The 14,730-nt window shown below is 56.3% G+C and overlaps 1 protein-coding gene across 2 annotated transcripts; it reads right to left on the reverse strand.

The window, feature by feature from the left end:
• Nucleotides 1–2,432: 2,432 nt before the first annotated feature.
• Nucleotides 2,433–13,212, reverse strand: Hmx1 (H6 family homeobox 1). 2 transcript variants are annotated; one of them, XM_052199222.1, is made up of 2 exons: nt 12,837–13,212; nt 2,433–2,584 (listed from the first exon to the last, which is right to left on the reverse strand). In XM_052199222.1, the coding sequence occupies exons 1-2, from the start codon at nt 13,210–13,212 to the stop codon at nt 2,433–2,435; spliced, it is 528 nt and encodes a 175-aa protein (XP_052055182.1). The 2 variants fall into 2 exon arrangements, with proteins under 2 accessions (XP_052055182.1, XP_052055181.1); XM_052199221.1 differs by lacking the exon at nt 2,433–2,584 and adding an exon at nt 9,928–10,553.
• Nucleotides 13,213–14,730: the final 1,518 nt, after the last annotated feature.

Consider the following 14,730-nt stretch of genomic DNA (forward strand, 5'->3'; position numbering starts at 1 on the left):
TGTATGTGGGGGGGTGGGGTGGTTGAGGGCAGGGCCTGAATACCTGCAGTGGTTGGTGCTGTACACGGATGTAGGTGGGCTATGGCCCTCAAGTGTCTAGATGTTGCTGGGAAGAGGTTTTTTTGAAATGTGGCAAACGTTTAAATGAGACACTGGGTAAAACCAAATGGCTCCCACAGTATAGTGGGCTTCTTACCAGTTCTCCCAAGCCAAAATGGAGATTATCTGAGGGGAAGGGATTCTCCTAGTGATTGCAGAATGGCACTTCTGTCTAGGTTTCTAGTCCAATCATGAGATTTATACATTCAGGACAGCATCAACCCTTGTTTGAATTTCTAGCATGTCTATCTGCCCATGAAGTTTCTCACTTGCCCATTTGTCTGTCCAGTGCATCCCAGAGTTCTACTTTCCTCAGAGAATCCTGACTGGCACTTAGCGGCAGACACAGAGCGTTTGGTAATCAGAGTTCCCCCACCAAGCACTTTCATCCACACCCGTCAGCAGGACGTGTGCATTCTACACTTTATGTCCTGAGGAAAAACAAGCTCAGTAACCACTGCCACCCCTACCTCCTCCCCTGCCCCGGGCTTGGACACCTCCTCCTGTGGAGACACCAGGTGAAGGATTCCTAGGGCTCACAGGCTGGGTACAGTCTCGGATCACAAGTCAAGATCTTTGCTTATCCCTTAAGGCTGTGAGCTAAGAGTGCAGTGTTTTAGCCACTGACAGGCCATCCCTGCTGCCCTAGTTTGGGGGGGGGGGAGGGTGGACATGAGAACTGGGAAAGAAGCTTCCAAGAGACAGCTTGCCTGTAGTTTGAGGGTTTCTGGAGTGGGGATGCAATTGGGGTTGGAGGTTTTCTGGAGCAGGATGCAGTTGGGACCCGAAACAGCCCCAGTATGTTCCAACTTCACTAGTCCACCTGGATGGAGGGAACCTCTGGCTGCTGACACTCTGTGTGAGAGCTTAGGGAGAGATAAATAAGGAACCCAGAAAAGTAACCCTTCAGGATCACAGCCAGCCATGAAGTACAAGCATTGTGTGTGTGTGTGGGGGGGGGGATTATATGGCTGGGTTCCAAGTAAAAATGATGGACTGGTGACAGATTTCTTAAAAACCATAAAAACAAACAAACAAACACCCTGAAATGACAAAAGAGCATTGAGGGGGAGGGAGGCTCGGGTGAGCGGAGGTAGAACCTGCTTGCCTGGTATGCAGGGACCCTGGGATTACTGCCCAGCCAGCCCGGTAAGAAAGCAGAAGAGAAGAGGCAGATGGGAAGCAGCGAGGGCCCAGGTACCTTAGGGTTGTAGGAGGAAGCCAAGATGCAAGTTAAGTTCCCGGAAGTACTGGATCTTGACGGTAGTCTTTTTCTGCTCTTTGTGCAAGTGGAGAACATTTAACATCCTATGCATTACAATTCTACATGGAGGACACATTAGTAGCTTTGATAAAACTGAATGGGCCGGGTGGAGCAATGGGGAGCGGTGGGGACATGCTGGGTTTTTATTTGTGTCCCGCCTGGAAAGTTCAAATCCCCAGCCTGGGCGGCTCTCAGTTTAAACCTTCACCGAATAGCAGTGAAAACGATTTTTTTTTTCTTCAAGGATTTGGCAAGAGGTTCCACAACCTGCAAGTGGATTCCATGGCCCAGAGAACTTCTGGGCTTGTAAGGCTCTGGCGGGGTCTATAAGGGCAGCGTTTAGGAGGCATTTAGGAGTCGAGTGAGGCTAGGAGAGCCAGGAGCTGGAAAGCAGCTTGAGCTACAAGGGAGATCTTATCTCAAAAATAATAATAACAATGGGCCGTAATGAGGAGACTCAACTGTCTGGGGCGAGTCGTCTTGAAGGCCTGAAGAGAGCTTTTCGTGGGCATGCTTGGTCACACCTTTAATTTTTCTACTCTGACAATACATTTCCCATTTGCAAGCAAACGAACGAACGGCTCAGTGAAAGCTCAGGCTTGAAGCCTTGGATTCCATCGCCAGTTCAGCAAAAACTAAAAATATATTAAAAACAAAACAAAACTCAGCCAGGGTTGGTGGTGGGAAACCTTCGATCTCAACAGTAGGAGATGGATCTCTCAGTTCGAAGTCAGACTGTCTACACAGAGAAAACAACAACAACAACCAACAACAACAAATTTAAAGAAAGAAAAAACTCGGTTATCAGTGGGTAGCTGGATTTGGAAAGCCCCTGTGTGTGTGTGTGTGTGTGTGTGTGTGTGTGTGTGTCTTTAATTTTCTATAACGAACACGGCTTCTCTGCGCAGCTAGAGAAGACTGGTTCCTGCTCGCCCAGCCCCAGCAGAAGGCCAGAAGCATGGGTTCCGGGTCCCACCACAGGGCCCCAGCGGTCTCTGTGCTTCGGAGCTGCCTCCCTCGCTCGGCTCCGGTTTGAGGGTCTGACTCCTGACATCTCTGAAGCCCTAGTCTAAGGTGAGCGCCAGGTTCCCCGTGGACCACCGGCTACGTCCCGCCGCCCTGCAGGCCTCGCCGGCTCCGGAGCGCGTCGCCTCCCGCGGACTGCGGGTCCCAGGGGCGAGGTCCTCGGCGCGGCGGAGGGTGGAGGGCCGAGGGGCGGCTCTTAAGGAAAAGAAGTTGAATCATCAGAGAAACCATTAGGCTAATGTGATGTGCTGTAAGGCGCGGGATCAATGCGGCCAGGCCGCTGTGGGGGGCACAGGCGGCCGAGCTTGCGAGGCTTCTGCCCATTTGGGGAAAATGGATTTTAGAAATTTCAGAAAGAAAACTCAATCCCAATCTAGAGAAACCTTGATGTAAAGGTGCTGTGGTTGCCAAGCTTCCAGAGCGACTCAGAGAGAACTCCATGTTGTAGAGACAGTGACCTCGGTGGGGTGAAGCCAAGACTGAGGTTCTAAAGAAACAGATGAAAGAGAGCTCAGACACTGGATAAGGGATGGGAGAGCTACTGGGGAAGTGCCGGTGGCTCCTCAGCTGGGGATTTTGGAGCCTTAAATTCCCGGAGCCCTCAGACACTGGCTTCTAAAGAGTCCATGTTAGGGCAGAGAGAATTGGATGCAGAGACACCCAAAACTGTGCAGAGCCCACTCTGAGCACAAGACCCGAGGCTTAGGGGCACGATGCTCTCCCAACTAATCCTATGTTGCTGTGAGGGGCACCGAGCTCCCCGGTAACAGCAGAGCTTGGCCCTGGATCAGAGCGTGGGGACTCGGCTCCACCAGGTCCCATGATATTAAGGTGGGTGACTAGAGTCCCCAGAAGAGAATGAGCTTCTTCAAGACTTGAACAGCTTCCCCATTCTGTCCTCTCTGTCCCCCAAAGCCCTTCCCTCTTACTGGCCCAAAGTATTTATTCCCTTCTAGAGAAATGAGGGGGCGTGGCCTGTGACCCGTCTTGGGGCCACAATGGACTTATACATACAATGATCAGGTAAGATTGGGCCTGAAGGTGGCTGGGGAGGCGGGATGCTCAGAGGCAAGCTCCCCCCCTCCCCGCCTAGGGGCGTTCTACCCCGCCGCCCCTAGGAGGTAAAGGGGATAGGGAAAATGTTTAAGGTCTTTTCTCCACAACCAATTTCGGTCAGCCCCAAGGGCACGTAGCACCATTCCGCCTGCTTGCTTCTCATTGTTTGCCGGCCTGCACAGCCTGGAGGTCTGAGGGAGCCCTGCTAAGCTCCGGGTGAGTCCTAGCCACTGTCTCCAAGCCTTTAAAAAGAAAACGGAATGAATTCCAGCGTAGGTCCTCAGACCTACTCCCTGGTGTGGAAAATTCTCTAGAAGGAGTTGGGGGATCTTGAGAGGCACTGGGCTCTCCCACTTCTGGCCGCCTCATATGCCCAGTTGAAAAGAAATCCTAACATTGCCCAGTCTCCCCAGATCACCGGATGCATGAGCCTTGGAGTCAGGCTGGAACAGATTAGTTTTCCTGCACACACTAAGATAGCGCCCGTCTGTTGTGGGGACTCGGTGCGACTGTGAGGCTCAGCTCGCAGTCCTAAGAAGGGAGCATCTCCACCAGTAAGAAGCCCGTGTCCCATCCCAGCCACCGAGATCCAGGAAAGATCCAGAGTGTAGTGAGCTTTCCCCTGTGCCCTGTGTGCTGGGGGTGGTCTGTGTCCAGGGGCCAAGCTGGGCTCGTCCCACCAGGTGGGTCCACCCTCTGTCCTAGGCCATTGCAGGGCCTCGACTCCACCCGTACCCGCGTTCATTTAGCGCCCCCACCTCCCGATGCCTTCCGGACCCTGGCGTCCCCACCTCCATCCCTTGCCCTCAGCTGGGAAAGGGACCTTCACTAAGTGAGGCCGGGCACCTAGCCCGCGGGACACGCAGGGTGAGGGGGGTGGGAGACGAGAGGTGAGGGCGCGTAGACCGCAGCAGACTGCGAGACGCCAGGTGAGCGGCCTAGGCGGGATCGGAGGGGCGCCGCTGGCCGGGCGGGGCTGGACCCGGCGCTAGGGTGGGGCGGGGCCGGGAGCCACTGTGTCCCTTGAGACTGCCTGGAGCGCCTAAACCTAGCAGGGCCCGGGGGTGGGGGCGACGTCTCTTCCCCGGCTCCGCCGTACACTCCTCCTCCCCCCCCCCACACACACACACTCCATGTCTCTCACTCCTACCTGATGGCCTGGTGGCACCAGGAAAGGTGCTGACGCGGTCGGCTGGGTCGAAGCGCGCGGGAGTCCGGGACCTGTAAGGGGAGGCACGACCAAGAAAGCCAAGCAGTCCGTTCGCAGGAAAGGAGTCACGTCCCGCACGGCTGGATGCGTGCGAAGGATCGCAGCTACTGGGGAGAGTCGAGCAGAGAAAAACCTCGCCATGTCCCCCGGCGAGCCAAGAGAACGAGCAGGCGGAGGACGGGGAAGGGATACCTTCCCGGGCGAGCGCAGAACCGTGGCTAGCAGGCTCCCGGGCCCGCAGAGGTGGTGCCCCTGCAATTCCGGATTGTGCAGAGCCCGCGGGTGCTTGGTCTGTTTAGCCATCTAGGCCCCCGGGCTTCGCAGCGGTCCGGATGCGCGTGTGTCGACTGTGGGCCCCTAGCCTCCTTCCCGCACTGCGCCGCCGATCCACAGCCTCCTTCGCACACACTGCGCCACAAATCCACGGTGAGCCAGAAACAGAAGACCTAGATCCCAGACCAGAGAGGCGGCGCCGGACACTACCCCACACTGCGTCGTAAGGTCGCGACCTTTAAGCCCTTTTGCCCCCTCCCAGGCGCCCGTACCCTGGGTGAGGAGTCCGGAGTGGTCACCGTGACCAGAGTGAGAGGGATGAAACCCCAGAAAGCAGCATGGGGGAGGGGGGAGGAGTTCGTTTGAGACCAAAATAGCTGTAAAGCTAAATATGTGAGCCTTGACGGTCAGATTCTGGCTAAGCCTCGAGGAAGCACATCTTTTAAAAAGCTGAGTTTTAAGTAAACCCAGGTGAGACTCGGATTGAGTGAAAATAAAGTTGAAAACTTACAGCAGCTTCTCTGGTGGAGAGCAACCCTTCCCCGCCCCCACAGGCATATATCCTCAAGTTTCCACGGATATTCCACAGATTTACTTAGGTTTATTTTCAAGTCTGCCCCTGGACCTTCCACAAGTATGAACTCCTAATCAAGCGCCTCTCTTCCATTCTCCTTTTAATTTTGTTGCATATTTTTGGTAAACCACATCACATCTTTTCATTGATAAACTTAGAAATTTATGAATTTATACAATTTATTTTAAAATTAAATGCACTTTGTTTTTTGTTGTTTTTGTTTTTAAGGTAACCGTCTGGCTAAAAAGCATAGTCCCAATAAATTCTTAGTCTGGCTTTGATGGATGGATGGATGGTGGCAGGACATACAATTTTGTTGTTTTTCGTTTGTTTGTTTGTTTGTTTGTTTTTCTGTTCTGGTTTTTACTTAACTGACCAGGTAAGAATACCTACAAACACCTTTATGATAATAAAAACACCACACAACAAAACAAACCCAGCTGCTGCAGGAGCCTGCCCTTCCCTGCTTCCCCTCATAACCCACAGGAAGCCCTAGCCTGTCTCCATTTCTCTTCAGTCCTGGAGCCTGTGGGTGAACACACACTATGAGGACAGATGTGCCAATGGGAAAGCCACCTCTCCATTTTCCTTCCAGGGCAACCAGACACCCAGAAAGCAGCTCCAGGCTAGCTGACCATTGGGGTTCCCTGGGACCCCATTCCCCCAAGTGCTTTCCCCACAGTGCTTTTGGTGAATGCCTTGCTCTGATAACTGAGCAAGTTCATCAAGCAAAGGGACCTCCCTCAGCTCATCAGCACCCGGACTGCCCAGTCCTAGAGATCTGCCCGGGCTGGTGGGGCTTACAGAGAGAGGCCTCAGCCCTGCTAGTCTCTGGCCTCCCAGTGGCTTTCCTGGCCCAGAGTCCAGGCTACAGCGAAGCACTGCTTTCATTTTCCACCGTGTTGCTTAGCAGGGAGTGGAGTGGTGCCTAAGGACGGGCAGTAGAGAGAAAGAAAAAGTAAGGCTCCTGGCTTAGCTTACCTGACCAGTGCCCAGTCCCTTGGTCTCACCCCAGCTGGGCTGTTTTCTGGGTGAGGGCAGAGCCAGGGCTCTGGGGAGCTTCCTCCCTGCACAGTCAGATGTGTGATTGTGTGTGAGAGAGTTGTCGGCAGGCCGTACTGCAGCTTTTCTGCAGCTGTTAGGAAGGGGTGCAGTTCCTCGGGAAGACTTCATTGTTCCAGTGCCTACTGTTGTTTGCTCTGATTTGGTCTCTGAGCCACTACCCCACCCCACCCAGTACAAATGAGCTAGCCTAGGGTTGCCTCCGTACTCCTGACAGAGACTCAGTTGGACTAGGAATATTCCTGCCTGGCTGGTAACCTCACATGCCCTGCTCCAGCAGGAACACTGTTGGTTTCACATAGAGAATGAAGAGTTACATGCCAAATGGCTTGTGATGGGGAAACCAGGGGCTCGAAAACAGGACTTGGCCGCGGGACCCGTTGGGCAGGGTCCACTATTTGCATCTCAGAGCAGGAGCCTTGGCAGTGCAGAGTGATGGTAGCTGGACCTCACTTAGCTGTGGGCGAGGCTGGACCGGGAACCAGTGAGAGGGAAGTTCACCTGGCAGAGACAGATCGAAACCATTCATCTTCTGCCAGCAACCGTCAATGCAACAAGGTGTGCCTGCAATCGATGCCAGGATCCCGGACTCACTAAGGCCCCCGGCCAGGCCTGGCACCCTCTAGGACTTGCGTGTTGAGGGCTTGGATATTGCCTGTTGAATTGGAATCAGGTCTTTCTAAGTAGGGCTGCTTTCCCACACTGCACCCCAGAACCTGGTGGATCCGAATGGGGCATGGTGAGCTACCTGAGTCTGGCGAGCTGAACCCCTCTGTCACTGTCACCAGGTCCAGTTCCTAGCCCCAGGAAACACCTCACACCTGCTGAGTGATTAAAGACCTCCATGGGAGGCTAGAGGGTGATTAGGGAGGTGGGAAGCTCTCCTACCCAGTGACGACGCTGACTCTAATATATATAGATATACATATGTGTGTACATGTATATATGTATATATCTAATATTCTACTTCCCAAATTGATGGAGTAAGGCTCCATTGCAGGTACCCATAGGATTCTGTCCCCTGTGGCTCTTTGTGGCAAGTGACTCCCCTAGGGTATTTCACTATTTAAGACATTCTGATGAGGACACATTTGCTGGGCTGAAGACACCTTGCGGTCAGTGTGTGATCTCAGCCCAAGACATTGGAGAGAAACTGGAATAAAATGGTGGTCTCACAATGATTTCCTCATCCTGGGTTTAACTGTGCATTTTGAAAGGACTGAGAAGTGAGTGTGGCCAGTGACCAGAGCCCCCTGAGACCCTGACGGGGGGGGGGGAGGTGAGGGGAGAGGCAGCATTTCCACCTGGACCACTGGGGTGTGGGATGTTCAGCGATGGAGGGTTACCATGGGAAGCACCCATTATGTATACAGGAGAGAGTCGAAGAGGCCTTCACTGCTTGGAACCTGTGTTGGGCTAGGGCCTGAGAATTGCCCCTGGCTGCACCCGATCCTTTCCAGGATGGGCAGACATTTATCCTGAGAATAGTACAACAGCCACAAAGCCATGGGCACCAAAGTCTAGCAATGGCACAATGGAGAGGTAAGGAGGAGAGGGAGAGGTAGGCCTGCCCATTCTGTCTGGGGACAGCCTGTAGCCTGTGTGGCTGCTGACTGGAGCCCAAGGCTTTTGAAAACTCCATTGGAGAAAAACAAAAACAAAAAACCTCATCGAAGTGTATTGTAGTCTCTCCCAGATAAAGCCTGGTAAAAGCTGGTTTACTTGTAGCAAGGCAGTTTAGTGTCCCAAGGCAGGAAGAATGCCCAGGCTCCAAACTCTGATTGGCTGACTGATACAGAAGGCTGACCCAGAGATGGAACTGCTGGTCAAGGACTAATGTCCCTTCCACATGAATCTCAAAAAACAGCATTCTCAGGGCACATGGATAGGAGCAGCAGCAGATAGAGGAGGTGCTCCATGGAGCACCACCACCTAGGTCTCCAGCCTGGAAACTCACTCTTTGTAATTGGGTGGAGTCGGGAAAACACCCCCCCACACACCACACACACACACACACACACACACACACTTCTAAGGCAGACTGACTCCCCCAGGCCCCTGGCGCCTTCTCCTAGGCTGTCTGGCGCCACCTTGGGCGCCCCTAGCCCCGTGTGGCCTTATGACTGCACATTTCCTCTGTGGGGTGTCTGCTTCCAGGTAGAGCAAAGAGGAAGTCAGGTCTTCCGAGGTCCTCTGTTAAGACTGGGAGTGACCTTGGGAGTGATCCCTTCCAATTTGGAATGCCCTCCACCAATTAGGCTCCAAAGCACCCTAAATAAAATACCACTCCACACCTGTAGGTAGGAGTCAATTTGGGGACAATGGAGATGTGTGTGACCCAGGTGGTCCACATTGTTCAAGCAACTTCCCCTGAGAGTACACAGAGGGAACCAAGGACCAGGAAGGCAGGAGCAAGCACTCCAGTGCCCTGCTGAAGAGCCAGAGCTTTGTTTTAGGTCAGAGAATTTCTACCCACGTCCTGCTGCGTGCCCCAAGCGCAGGTAAGGGCAGTGGCCACACAGTCTCATGAACCCCCATGACCAACTTGGCTGCTAGAGAGCCAGCCCTACCATGCCTTTGGTTTCAGTCCCCAAATCTCTAGAACAGTCATCTTTACATCTCTACTCCTGGACCCCTAAGCCTTCCATGGAAGTGTAGCTGGGCTTCTCTGTTACAAGAAGAGTAAAATTTAGGACCATAGACTAGGAGAGTGGCTCCAGCCTGACTCGCCCACCTACCCCAGGGCAGCCTTCCCAAAGTCTCTGGCCAGCTTTGGGATAGAAATATCCACTCACTCAGGCCTGCTACAAGAAGCGGCTCTGCCCTAGCGACCACACAGCTGCGAGTCCATCCAGAAAACGTCCCTTTTTATTCCATATGCAAAGAAGTAGATTTATCACAGAAAAAAAAAGTCTTCATCAAGCCAAGAGAACCAAGGCCCCCCAAAAGAGAAGCCCTCTTCGGAAGAGAGGCCCAAGATGAGTTGTCACAAGGCCCGCGGCTCTCTGAACTGTCCCTTGGAAGGGGCCCCTGATGTCTGGATTCCTGCGCGGTCCCTCCCGAGAAAAGGGCATTCTGAGTTAGGGCAGGATTGCCTTGCGGTTCCTTGGCTAGCCCATTCCAAGTGTCCGTTTGCTGCCGCGGGGCCGGCATCTGCTCAGCACTTGGTGCCGGTGAGAGCTAGCGCATCGCCGCCGCTTTCCACCCGAACGGGTCTCCAGTCCTGCAGTTGGCTACGAGTCCCCGCTGCCGCCGTCCGGGTACACTCTGGAGCAGCTGCCCACGGAGACGGTGCGCCCGAGAGGCGCACGGCGCCTTGCCCCCACCGCCTCCTCCCGGCGCCCCTACACCGAGGGCGCCGGCTCACACTAGCCCAGGCATCTGCGCGCGAAGGAAGGGCACCGAGGCGGCGGCGGGGAAGGCGGCCAGCGGGTAGGCAAGAGCGCCCGAGAAACCGAGCAGCGGCGGCGGCGGCGCGGGTGCGGGCGGCGCCAGCGGGAAAGGCAGCGCGGGCCCTGCGGCGGCCGGGGGATTCTCGTGGTAGAGCACCGGCACGCGGACCAGGCGCTGCGCGCCGGGCGGGGACAGGCTGGCCGCCTCCAGCTCCGCCGCCAGCTGCCGCTTCCACTTGTTGCGGCGATTCTGAAACCAGATCTTGACCTGCGTCTCCGTGAGCTGCAGCGAGGCGGCCAGGCCTGCGCGCTCGGCACTGCTCAGGTAGCGCTTCAGATCGAAAGTGGACTCGAGCTGGAAGACCTGGCTGCGCGAGAAGACCGTGCGCGTCTTCTTCCTGCGGCCGCCGCGCGCCTCCCCTGCCGCCGCCGTCGCCACCGCCGGAGCCTCGGCCAACTCCGCCGCCTCCTCCCCGCCGGTCGCCGGGCCCTGCGTCGTCGCCTCTCGCGGAACGGTTCCCGGCCCGGGGCACCGCGGCCAGGCGCTCTCGGCGCGGCCCATCTCCTCGCCGGTCTCCGGAGAGTCCCGGTCGCTTGCTGCAGGGGAGAAACGATCATAGCGGTAGGTTCTAAGGGTCTGCCCTAGAAAGTCACCGAGACTGGCTTCCTCCCACCTTCTAATGCTCCTCACTCACAATGCTACAAGCTGGGAAATATTCCTCGCCTAGGGGTTAGGGGAAAATCCGCCATTGCGGGGGTGGGGGTTGGGGGGTAGTGGTTGGGGCAGGAAAGTAGCAGAGGCCGAAGGTGAAAGCTCGGTACCTGGGCAGCAGCAAACATGTGCCAGAGAAAGAATTCTCGAAAGAAAATAGACAAGCTGACGTCTGACTCAGCTGCACCTCAGTCCCCCTCCCGCCCCCGCCCAACTCACAAAAGGCTGGCAGAGGCCTGGGACAAAAGAAACCATGTCCTTCAAAGTTCTGTACACACAGAGACTGACATACAACCTAGCAGCCAGGGACCAAGATCTCTCCATCACACGTGGGACAAACATGGAGGAAACAACTCTTAGGAGACACAAACTCACATTCCCCAGAGAAATCCCACCAGGTGACAGTGGTACAACCCTGACTCAGACACCCTCTGAGACAGGCCCTCCGCAGCAGCTCCAAGAGACTTCAGAGTAAGGCTGTTCCACAGACCACAGCATCCTTACCCTGCCCCAAGCATCCCTACACTTGCTTGGGTCTTGCCCACCTCTGGGTTTGAGCTCCAGGTCCCAAACTCAGGGCTGACAAGGGATGTCACCAGGTGAAATAACTTCCCGTGGGCTCCGGGCTCTCCTCTAGACATCTGGGCCCATGAAACCAATTCGGGCGGCCTGTCCCGGTGCCTGACTAATAATGATCAGAGGTCAAGGTGGGGTTTGGCCCGGGTTATATGCCTCGGCATCGCTTGTGTGTGCAGCGAAACTGCCAGGTTTCCTTGAAAGCCCCCCAGTGGTGTCCCTGCCCAGGCTCCACGTTCTGTGCTCTCAGTGCCCACGCAGTCACCTAGCAGGATGGGATGGACGCAGCCAGACCGTTGGGGAGGTCCCACAAAGACACCCGAAGCCCCTAAACTCACAGAGGTCCAGTGTTGCTTTGAAGTAATTTGACTCACCTGCTGGCTCGCTCGCTCACTCACTCGCTAGACTCACCGGGAACAGAGAACTCTAACCCGGATGGCACGAAATAAGGAGAAGCCACCTCCGTAGGGGGTGGTGACCACTGGGACTACAGGTGAGGATGGCCCAACTAGGAGGGAGAATAGAATGCGCCCTGCAAGAGCCTTGTCACTGGACTTCAGGATACTACTGCGCCCCCTCCCCCGTTTAAGTTTACTTTAAAAAGGTAGGCATCCCAAACCTGAGCTGGGTGACCTGTTCTACTCCATCCCAGGAAGGGGATGGGTACCTCACAAAAAAGAACGGCCCCAGGTCACCTTCTACCCCAAAGCTTACACACAGATGGCTCCCAGAGCCTCGGTGGGCACTTGTCAGTTTATAGTCTTTATAAGGCTGTGTGTTTAGGGGCAGGCTGGCAAAAGGGGGTGGGGTGAGGAAGGTTGAAATACCCTTCTAGTCTCAAGGGTTGCTCTCTAAAGAGCAGCTCCTAAGAGAGGTGAGGTCCCGAGTCCTCTGGAGATGGGCAGTCAGAGTCAGGATATCCAGGCCAGAGGGGTAAGTGGTTTCTGGGACTGAGAAGCCCCCACCCCCATTCTCTGAGCCCTCTGCAGGAAAAACAAAGGCCAATGAGGGGGAGGGGCAAGAAACGAAGAGAGGGGTGGGATAGACCCTGCAGAGTGGGCTCCTTTCTACCAGACCCAGCCTCAGCCTCTAGGCCTGAGAAGACCCAAAAGAAGGCCCAGCCCTAGCCCAGGCTTTTACTGCTGCAGGGACAGCAAAGCATACTTTGAGGCTACAAATGTTATAGAAGAAAGCCTCCCATCCAGGCCCCACAGCTGTGGTCTCTCAGTTCAGCCCCCTTTTGTTTTAGTGCTTGACCCCACGATCTCCCCCTCCTCTGCTACCCTTCCTCTTCATTTCTCTTTCCCCTTCGCTGTTTCTCTCAACAGCTCCCTTTCCCTCTCTCACCTTTCCGAGGCCTATTTCACTTTCCTCTCTCCTGTCTGAAATTTTGTGTTCTCCGGCCTAATCCGCGCCTTAGCTTCCCGCATGCAGTGCCATCCCCGGTCTCCAACAATTGTCCATGCTTATACCACCCAGGCCCCGGTAGAGAGGAAGACTAGGGGCTCACTAAGCTCGAAGTCACCAAAAGAATGCGCAGGGAGGGAGCAGAGCCCTGACCATTGCCCACCCCTTCCCGCAACCTCACTCACTGTCAGGACTCAGACCACCTCCGTAGCCGCCGTGCACCCGTGGGTACCACCGCGTCGCGCTTCCGCAGCCGAGCGCGAAGGGCGGCCCGGGCCCGGGAGGCGGCCGGGGCCCTAGGCCCAGAGCACGGGCCCTCGCCTCCCCGCCCGGCCCGCTGCCCGCGCGCTGCTGTCGCCGCCGCTGTAGTCGTCGTCGGCGCGCTTGCTCCGGATCCTCGTCCTCGGGGTCGTCGTCGTCATCCTCCTCTTCCTCGCGGATGCCATCGCCTTGAGCTGCGCGCCCCGCGCCCTTGGCCTCGGCTGCCAGCAGGTTCTCGATGAGGAAGGAGGAGGCACGAGCCGGCGTGGCGCGCCCGGGCTCGGTCAGCTCATCCGGCATCGCGGCCGCGGGCCCGTCGGGCAAGGCTGGGATCCTGGGGGTCCCTGGTTGCCCGGGGCGCAGCCGATCTTCCCGGCCCCGCTGGGATTGTGGCGAGCGGCCGCCTAGCGCACGCGCGGCCCAACCCTGGAGAGCCGATGCCCGGAGCGAGGGCGTCGGGCTCCACGAGGCGGGCGTCGGCTTCTATGCCTTGCTGGGCTGGGTGGGAGCGGGTGCGCGCGGACGGCGGTTCCAGCAGCAGCCTCGCTCGCCTTTCTCGGAGCGGTTCAGGTCGCCGCCCCGGCCGGCCTCGCGGGGGAGGGGGAGGAGGCGTGGCCGGGGGCGGGGCGGCGCGGGCTCCGTAGGCTCAGCCCCAAGGACCCGCTGCAGCCCGGAGAGAAGTCATTGCCGGAGACTTCTCCGGCCGGACTCCGCGCAGGCGGTGGCGCAACCCAGGGAAGGCGGCCCGGTGGTCGAGCGGGGACAACCCCGCCAGATGCGTCCCGACGCCCCCGGCCCCCCGCCCCCGCGCTGGGGAGTGGGAGAGGGCGGGGCCTTGGCTGGGAGGTCGACTATTGGCTACAGGGTCGCTGTGAGGCCTAGGCTGGCCAATTGCGTCGGAGGAGAGCCTTGCTCACACGCCGGGAGCGTGTCGGAACCCGCAGATCGCGCGGTTTGTGCGTGAGTCCGTGTGACTGTGTATTTGCGCGCGTGTAAGAACAACTGCCGACTGGGCCGCAGTCTTTTTTTTTAAGACCTCGTGTGTAATTTAAAAGGGGGATTCTGCCAAAACAAGTTTGTAGAAATGCAGCATGTTTTAACACTTAACGCGTAACGAAATACACTCTTGGTGCCATCGCGCTGCGATGGAATGCTCTCAATTCCCGGGCTCAGTTTCGGTGTGTAAAGAGAGTCAAGTCCGAAGGTGCCCCATGGTGTCGCGCTGAGTAGGAACAGACTGTGCGGTACTGCAGGCCTTGAGGGACAATTCCTCTTTCTGCCTCTCTCTCTTACCCTGCACCAAGTGAATTCTCCCCTGCGTGCTTCAGGAACAAGGCCGCAGAGGATAACCCCGACTTCGCGGAGGCCCACGGAGCTGTGACCCACTTCCGACAAGAATAGGGGGACAACCTGGAGTCACTGAGGGGAGCGCTTCACTTGATGCGGTTTATTACAGAAAAGCCCATCAGTACGGGTCACAGACAGTGCCCAACAAAGTGTGTCCCACTTTCTGGAGAAGACAATTGCGCTTTGCTTAATCTCCCCAACAGGAGAAATAGAGGGAGCATCACCCTATACTTCAAAGGGGAAAACTAATGTGAACCAAGAGCCCTTTCCCCTCCCTCCCACGGTAAGTGGCTCTCAATACTTGTAGCCCAAGGCTTGCCCTGAATAGAACGGATAAGCAGCCAGGCTATGGAACCTTTGGGGTCTGCACCCTGGCTGGAAACCTGGATGGGAAGTGGGCTTTGTGCACTGCACGCTAGGACTTGATTTTGGAACCATATTGGGCAAGGCAAGAAGAACCCCTGGCAAGCA

Source organism: Apodemus sylvaticus, chromosome 11 (genome assembly GCF_947179515.1).
Source record: "Apodemus sylvaticus chromosome 11, mApoSyl1.1, whole genome shotgun sequence".
Classification (NCBI taxonomy): Eukaryota; Metazoa; Chordata; class Mammalia; order Rodentia; family Muridae; genus Apodemus; species Apodemus sylvaticus.